This window comes from Otolemur garnettii, unplaced genomic scaffold, assembly GCF_000181295.1.
Source record: "Otolemur garnettii isolate 467f Iridium unplaced genomic scaffold, OtoGar3 scaffold00031, whole genome shotgun sequence".
Lineage (NCBI taxonomy): Eukaryota > Metazoa > Chordata > Mammalia > Primates > Galagidae > Otolemur > Otolemur garnettii.
This window is the reverse complement of record NW_003852426.1, coordinates 10,120,217-10,129,435: the sequence shown is the minus strand read 5'-3', so window position 1 is coordinate 10,129,435 and position 9,219 is coordinate 10,120,217. Positions and strand designations below refer to the sequence as shown.

The 9,219-nt window shown below is 41.8% G+C and overlaps 1 protein-coding gene across 1 annotated transcript in view; it reads left to right on the top strand.

The window, feature by feature from the left end:
* Window positions 1-9,219, top strand: part of KIF6 (kinesin family member 6) — a 334,925-nt gene that overhangs the window by 261,906 nt on the left and 63,800 nt on the right. The window contains exon 15 of the mRNA XM_003789167.3: window positions 1,037-1,092. Within this exon, the coding sequence (XP_003789215.1) occupies window positions 1,037-1,092 (56 nt within the window). The remainder of the gene's footprint in view (window positions 1-1,036; window positions 1,093-9,219) is intronic.

Sequence of the window (9,219 nt, the reverse complement as noted above, 5' to 3'; positions counted from 1 at the left end):
GGAAAGGAGAGGAAGCGAAACAACTCACATTTTGTAAGGGCACACCCCTTGTAGGGACCATACCCTGTGCACGTGTCTTTCACACAGGCCATATCCTATACTGCTTCTCCAGCACAAATTGGGACTTAACATTAGGTGTCTCAGAAATATCTATGTTAGAAAATACAGAGGAATCATTAATGAAACGTCATTGCAACCATCTGGTAGACTGATATGCAGTAATGAAAGATGAGAGTATCTAATGATATAGGGAGAGATTTATAATGCTAAGTGAAAAAAAATCAAGGCATAAAAATCATACATATAGTATGGTCTCAACCCTGTAAAGACTGGCTAGGAAAAAGACTGGATGGATATGTATACAAAATGTGCTTATTTCTGGGTGGGATATGGAGTATTATTAGGGATTTTCTTTCCTATTTTCAATTCTCAAGATCCAGTTTAATAATTGTATGCAACAGAAATCAGCAAACCTTTTCTGTAAAGGGCCATGTAGTAAATATTTTCAGCTTTGTAGGCCATGCAGTTCTGTCCCATGTATGCATCTCTGTTGTTGTAGCATTAAAACAAACAGAGATGATGCATAAATGAATGGACATGGCTGGATTCCAATAAAACTTTATTTACAGAAACAAGTAAGAGGCTGGATTTGTCTTATAACCAGCTGTAGCTTTCTCACCACTGGTATATCACTTTATAATCAGGAAAAAAAAATGGTACTTAAGTCTGTATCCCCAAATAGAAACCTTACAATCATGCTTTATTCTGGAACCCTTGTATCATATAATATAAATAAAAGATACTGAATTAAAGATTATGATAATGAAAATTTTATGCTGAATAGAGTAAAATTTCATAATACTTATGATTACTATAATTTTTTCACTTTTAAGCCTAATATATTTTACTTGCTTAGATTTTATCTTATGTCTTTTAATAAAGTTTTATGTTCTATAATATTTTTTGGCAACCTTTCAGAAATATTTTTAAAACATAGAATTAACAGAGAAAGTAAAATTTTCATTTTTTCCTCCAGATTTTCTGAAGCAAAAGCCCTGGGAGAAAGTATAAATGAAGCAAGACGTAAAATTGGTAAGCAGACGGTATTCTCTGAGCCCCTTTCACTGACCATTCTCCTGGTACAAATCAGGTCACCATGTGCTTTCAAATAGCCGGGAAGCCCAGTTCCAGGAGAAGCCCTGCCAAGGAAGCTGCTTTGAGAGACTTTGCTTGGAAGTTTGTCGTCTCTCCCACCACCCATCAGGAAAAGCTCTTTTTTGTGTCTAGAACTTGAATCTCTCATCCTCATGCAGGCCTGTGCTCTAGCATCCCAAGGACAAAGTTCTGCATTTCCCTGGTTTTTCTGTGGTTATAACTGGTTCAGCCAGTTATAACCACACCATTACAGTGACATTATTTTGCATTTTCAAGTGCTGTGAAACACTTTTACACTTCCCAAAGCTTATATTTAGCATTTTTGGCACAGACATGCATTTTTTAGCACCATTCAGTAGTAGCCAGAGGGAGGATGAGAAGTAAAAATGTGCTGTTGCGCCTCCCTCAGGGTGCAGGTTGCTGAACAGGTTACCCCATTTGGGTGAGCCTCCCTGAAAAGGAGATGGAAAGGCAAGAGGTAGCCTCAATAAAGTGGGCCTCAAATCCTTCTCAATGCAAGAGGAAGAGGTTTCTCTCCCTCCAAGCCGGAAGACACAACAGAGACCCATGCCCGGGCTTGGGGCAGCTTCACAGCGGGGATTCTTTGTACCTTCACCCCTGTCCTTAGGAGGCCAGCAGTCACCTGTTCACAGTCCCCCGGCGTCCCTCTTCTTTCCCTCTTTACTGCCCTACACATGAGGACAGAACAGAGGACACGGTGAGTGCCCCTTTAGCTTTCCTAACAGAATAATGGAAAATCACGAAAGCCTCAGGTTATCTCGGTTGGGGAAACAGGAGCCCAAGTTCCCCTCTGTATCCTAAGGCAGAAAGGACTGGGCAGCCAGGCCCTGAGCCACGCCTACAGCCATGCCCAGTATCGCAGGGGGTTTTGAAGGAAGGTCCAGGAGCTTGCATGGGAGAGAAATGTCCCACCTCTCACTGAAACTTAGCACTACCTCAGTGGTGAACACAGGCAGCAGACCCCAGAGCACTGGCAGCACCTGTCACCAGTGGACGTCACAGATGCTCTCCTGTCACATCACAGTGCAGCAGACATTGCAAAATATCTCTGATGCCCATCAGTACAAATTTACAGTAGTTATTAGATTCATCGTTGGTTCTTGTTATTTAATGCATTTATATAAAACTACATCACAAAAAGGTTTAAAATTTTGATAACTATTGTAATATAATTAGTTTCTCTTAGAACTATCCATATTTTATTTTATGCACTAAAACCATTAGTCTGAGAGTGAGTCCATAGCATCAGCAGACTTCCAGAAGATGCCTGGTACAGAAAAAGAAAAGAAAAGAAGATTAAAAATCTCTTTCTGTGCCTGGATCCCTGAATACTATAAAGCCACATGAAAAGGAGTGTATGCATTTTTCTAGAGGTATCTATAGCTTCTCCAGTTCTCAAGGGGCTCCATGACCCAAACCAAGGTGGAAACTGGCTGTAGGCTGATGTCCCATGGATACTGCCAGGACTTCAGGCAGGAAAGCAGACACCCCGCTGAGCACGGCAGTGATGGCTTACCTGGCTTGAGTCCCCTGGAAGGCACAGTAAGGAAAGGGGAAGGAGATCGCAGTGCATCCGGGGCCAGTTTGTCAGGATTGTCTGACCTCAAGGGACCAGTAGTCCATTTTCATATTTGGAGGGACTGGAGGGAAAGACCTTTTATAAACTGCTTCTCCCTAAAAAATAATATAGTTTTGTTCTTGAAAATTATCTAAGTCTATAAATCAAAATAAAATTGTTTCAACATTGAGGAAATAGACTAACGGTGGAAGACACCGATGGACAATACTAATGTACTGAGTTTTTACTCCAAGTACAATGAGTATAATTATAACTTCTCCATAATATTGGTGCAGTAACATATGCAGTTTGCACGTTCTCAAGATTAGGCAGGCTGGAGGCTGCCCTACACGGTGTAGGTTGCATGCTGCCCATGAGCCAGGGGCCTCCTGAGTAAGAGCTATAATCCATCTGCCCAGAGTGGGCGTCTGTTTGTAATTCACACACAGAGTCTACATATGACAGCAGAAGCCCTGGGCAAGTAAATTTTTTTGTTTTTTCCAAAATACAAATAGAGTTTACACGGATGTTGAGATTCGAACTTCCATTGTTACTGAGAAAGTGGTTAATCCATAGGTGCTAATGAAGCCAATGTCAGTCTTCACTTCACTTTATACAGATAGCAAACTAAGACCCATCTCCTGGCCACCAGCCTTTCAAATTGCGTCCTTGATACAAAGGTGTCCAGGTGAAGGGATCAGTGAAACGGAGCCCCATCTACTGAGCCCCTCACAGCACTTGATCCCAGGGATGTTAGCCCACCATCATGCGTCTCAGACACCTGGTTAAAGTTGAGGAGGCAGAACTTGTATATATATTTAAAATTTCCAAGGCAATCTTGAAGGAAACTAGTTTCAGGAAATTTATGACATCACTGAGAGCATTTTTTCCTGAGAAATTAAATCAAATGGAATTTGCAGTCCCCAAGGAGTCCTTTAGGGAATCTAGCAGTCAGGAGGCAGGAGCATGGCACAGATATACCATGATAGGTGTGGGATGGTGACTCAGCTCCACTCCCAAACTGTGCCGTGTCCGACCTCTGGACCCTGAGGCAGGGTTGGGACGCAAGGAGTGCACATGGCATCGACCTGCAGAGGAGACCAAAGCCTGTGTTTGTGAACTACGAACCAGCCAGCCCAGATGTTCAGGTCGCCAGTGCCTCCTCGGTAATTTGTTTTTCCTCAGACATTGTAATCTGGAGCTGCCTCTTGAGTTTCATTCTCAAAATCCTTAAAGGCTATTAATTCTTTAGTGATCACATAATACTCTAAATTTTACACAGTGTAATCAATCAAAACTTTTTGTATTATTTTCCTTTCTTATAAGCCCAAACAGATAGATAAACTCATGCCACAAGCTCCTTTTTGTCCTTCTCTATACACCATTTATCTCTATCCTGACATTTAAACAAGTCGAAATCAGAAATGGAACAAGTAACCAATTTAGAATCTCCCCGAAAAATAACAAGGCCTTTGTTTCTACAGGGAGAGCCATTGTTATTGTACCTCAGCCTTTACACAGAGCTCTAGGCTGCTTTTCGTCACCTGGGCTACGTTCTGAACACATTCATACACACCCTACTGCCATCCATCATGTCTCTAAAAATGAGCCCAAACTGTGAGAAAAGTAGACTGCTTCAAGGCGGTGGCACAAACCAGGCGCCTGTTCCCTTACTGGAACTGGAGTTAGTCTTTCTACATCAGTTTTCTACCACTGGCAGCACTGTCTTTGGCAACAAAGGACAATGAATGGCCGTTGGCTGGCGTCAGGCCCACTCCTAGGCCAGTGCAGGAGCCAACTGCTTTGGAAGCAGGTGAAAAGAGTTTGAATGACAACTCTTGGCACCTGGTCATCCCTCCACAGACCCCTCCAGCCTAAATGAAAACTCACATCACAGGAGGCTGCACAGAGGGTTTTCAGGGAGGCACTGAGCAATCGATTCAAAACTCACAGGGAATGTACTAGAAGAAGCCGTTAGTGAGAGGAGAAGAAAAAACACCAAACACTAGAAAAGCTAGCAAGACATTCTGGAAGTGTCTCTCCCCTACTCCAATTCAAAGGAGGACTGCAACCCGCCACTGCACCAATACCCTTTTTTTAAAGAATGTTCCTCTTGTACATTCAGGATTTGGGAAAATCACATCTCAGATCTGAGTCTCCATCAGCAGAATAAGGAGAACGCTTTTTTCTGTCAGTTTTAGGCATGTTCTGTACTCAGTGTTCACTTGAGCGTTACCTTTGGACCTACCTCCTGTATGTTGGTGTCTCATATCTTATCCCAGAGTAAGGAAAAGACAGCACCCAAATTGATTTGCCAGCATAACGATCTGAGCCAAGTGCATCCTCTTGTTACTGTAGTTGCCAGCTCTGAATGGGAAGACAACAGCAGCCTCCACCATTTACCGAGAACTAAACTAGCGCTGGCTGAGAACTTGACACGTGCTGTCTTGTTTAATCCTCACAGGGCAGAGACATGGCCTGTAAGGTGGGCATTACCATATATCATAGATCCTAAGACACACAGTTTTTACTCTCTTAACACCGGTGCCATCAGGATGCATAACCATCCCATTTGGCCATTTTTTCAGATTTTAAAAACTTGTGTATTGAGAGTTGGTCTTACAGTGATGTAGTCTTAAATTCGATGAAACATGGCATTTTTATTACTTTACAATTGTTTTTTTAAATGGAGTTTCAGTGGCTTAGTAAGTGGCCAAGCTGGAATTATAATCCATTTCTGGAAATATAACCCATGTTTATATACTATCTCTACAAATTCAGATTCACCTGCTTTTGACCCTGTCTTCTGAATTTAAAATTTCACTAAGCTATCACTCACTCTTCCTGCTTTGGCCTTTATCCTACTTGATACGCCCAACTAAAGGATCAAAGTAGGCCCCAGCTCAGGGGCTTTGAGAATAGCCCAAGAACATTAGCAGGGCCTTCCAAGGCAATTAATGAGAGGTCGTCGTTGGCACACTGGAGCCCAGGTGTGGGAGCAAGCAGGACTAACTCCTAGCCTGCCCTTGCCCTCCATCCCAGGGGCACCACCTCAGGCTAGCATCTGCCCATAGGAAGCACACTTTTTTCTAATTTGCAAGTGATCTGTGGCCTTATAGCTGCCCTTATAGTATTCACTATCCCACATGGTTTTAACTACCATTTTCAGTGATTTGGAGAACAGAAATAAAGGGCTGTATTTTCAGGTTTTATACAATTCCAGCTGAGTGGGTTTACTGATGCTTCAGAAAACACCAAAGAATGAAAAGCATAAGCTTAGATGAGGCAGGAAGGGTGTCATGTAGTGTTTACGTTTAAGTACTCAAAGTAGCACAGACCAGGACTGGAGAAAACCGGATTAGGGGCAATCACCGAAGTCATCAGCAACCAGAAAATTGAAAAGTATTACCAGAAAGTAAAAAAACACTATGCTCTCAAAGGCAAGAAATGCAAAAGCCCAGATGTCACTGTTTCCGTCTGCCCAGTGTTTCCTGCCTGCATTGCAGTGCTCTTCCTCAGTAACCCCAACTGTCTATAAAAAGAACATGGGGGTGGCGTCTGGGGCTCAAAGGAGCAGGGCGCCGGCCCCATATACTGGCCTTGACTGAAAAAAAGAGAGAGAGCCATGATTCAGAGAGAGGCAGCTATAAGTGATGATTAAAAAGTTAAAGTCGATTTTTAAATATTTTAAATAACAAGCTCTGCTACTGCATTAGAGTATGTAGTTTGGTTTTTTAATTATATTTATCAAAAAAAATTTAAATAATTTGGACCCAAGTTGAATTAGTCAGGACGTCTGACTATTAGCATAAATGTCACATGTAACTGGGAAATCTAAGGTGTATAGCTGCCTTCACCTATCCCTCCCTCTCTCTCTGTCCCTCCCTCTCTCCCTGTCCCTCCCTCTCTCCCTCCCTCTCTCTCTCTCTCTCTCTCTATCCCTCCCTCTCTCTCTCTCTCTCTCTCTCTCCCCTCTGTTCTCTCTCCCTGTCTCAGTTGTGCTTGACCAAGTTGTCTGACAGCCTTTCCCCAGTTAGCGGCAAAATGACCCTGGAAACTCCAAGTTTACATGGTCTATAGAATTCATAACTCCAGTAAAAAGGAGCTTTCCTAACAATGTTACCAGAAGTCCCTAGCGAGAGGAATGATGGACTTGGCTGAAGTCATGTGCCCACCTCCAAACCAATCCCTACACCAGAAGGAATGAAACACCCGGGCAGACTAAACCCAGACCAGGTGCCCACTCCACAGGTGAGCACTCAGCCTGTCAGAGCCACGTAAACTGAACACGGTTTTTAAGGAATAAGAGGAGGCATCTTTCTCCAAAGGAAGAAATGCTGATCACGCAGAACTTATATCACTACAACCTTATAGAAATGTATCTATGGCCTGAAATGAGACATTGGTAAAGGAATGGGAGTAGTTCTTATGAAAAAGATAACAGACTTATTTATCCTGGAAAAAAAAAAAAACAAGATTAGTTATAGGTGCTTCTGCTGGAATGAAATAAATGCCAAATGGTAAGCTCACAAATGACAGAGACTGTAAGAAAATTAAAATGGAGGGAGACTTTTCAAAACCCATGATACTTTATAACTAGGATCTAACAAAACCAATACAATTCTGTTTTTTTGTTTTTTTGTTTTTTTTGCAGTTTTTGGCCAGGGCTGGGTTTGAACCCACCACCTCCAGTATATGGGGTCAGCGCCTCACTCCTTTGAGCTATGGGCGCCATCCCAATTCTTATAAAAGAATACAGATAGACGTGTTAAATTCCTAACACATAAGGAAACTTAAGACATCAGATAGGAGAATCGCCTAAGCCCAGGAGTTGGAGGTTGCTGTGAGCTGTGACTCACCAGCACTTTAACAAGGGCAATAAAGTGAGACTGTATCTCTAAATAATAATAATAATAATAATAAAGGCATCATATTTTTAAATTTCACAATGAGGATTTCATGACAGAAGAGGTTCAAGAAAGGGTTGAGGCTGCTGAGTTACAGGTTCATGAACAGCATGTGCAGGGAAAGCAGCACAGCCCCCGCTGGTGAGAAGGGAGCAGCTGGCCGCTGTGGACCACACAGAGCTGCGTGGGGAGCCCTCACGCTCCCCCCTGCATTTCCCCACAGCTTCCTAGAATCCGCTGTGCTCACTTACTTTGCATTCAGCTGCTTTTACTTTAATGGTGGTGGTGCAAAACTTTAATTCACTAGGAACAAAAAATCCTATGTAAAAAATGAGACTGCTATATGTTACTGACATCATTTTCCTGTTAACCAATTGCATATGAGATAATTCCTGCTAAAGAAAAAGAGTTGCAAGAGAACTGACTGTATATTACTTAATGTTATACAGAGGGACCAATAAATTGCAGTTCAGCATTAAAGAGACTCAATATGGAAGAAATAATCTTCTATTGTATTTAAAATATACACAGTAGAACCTACGTAGTTGACCACCTCCTTACATTGACCTAATTTTCATAGACCGGACATTCACCACATGTACACATCCGTACAGTGGGCCTAGCTCCTTATGTTGACCACCTCTGATGTTACAATCCTGTGGGTGGTCAACTTACAGAAGTTCTACTGTATTTGATCATGTAAGTGAACTTTTATCTAGAAGGTAATTAAATGGATAGAGATTCCAGGAGTCTTGAAAAAGAAGCTAGAAAAGCTCTTTCAGAGATGACTCAGGATATCTATAGCTAAAAAGAACAAAAATGACTTCTTTTTTTTTTTAGACTATTTTTTTATTAAATCATAGCTGTGTACATTAATGCAGTCATGGGGTACAGTGTGCTGGTTCCATATACAATCCAAAATATTTTCATCAAACTGGTTAACATATCTTCGTGTCATTGTCTTAATTATTAAGACATTTATATTCTACATTTAGAAAGATTCATTATTTGCCCTTATAGGATGAACCATAGGCATGGTCCCACCAATCACCCTCCCTCCACCCATCCTCCCCTTTCCCCTCCCCTCCCTCTCCCCTTTCCCCATATTCTTGGGCTAAAATTGGGTTATAGTTTTCCTATGAAAGCTATAAATTAGTTTTATAGTAGAGCTGACTACATTGGATACTTTTTCTTCCATTCTTGAGCTACTTTGCTAAGAAGAATATTTTCCAGCTCCATCCATGTAAACATAAAGGAGGTAAAGTCTCCATCTTTCTTTATGGCTGCAGAGTATTCCATAATGTACATATACCACAATTTATTGATCCATTCATGGGTCGATGGGCACTTGGGCTTCTTCCATGACCTAGCGATTATGAATTGGGCTGCAATGAACATTCTGATACAAATATCTTTATTGTAGTGTGTTTCTTGGTATTCTGCATATATACCTACTAGAGGAGTTATAGGATCAAATGGCAGGTCTATTTTTAGTTCTCTAAGTGTTCTCCAGATGACTTTCCAAAAGGAACATATTAGTTTGCAATCCCACCAGCAGTGTAGAAGTGTTCCCTTTTC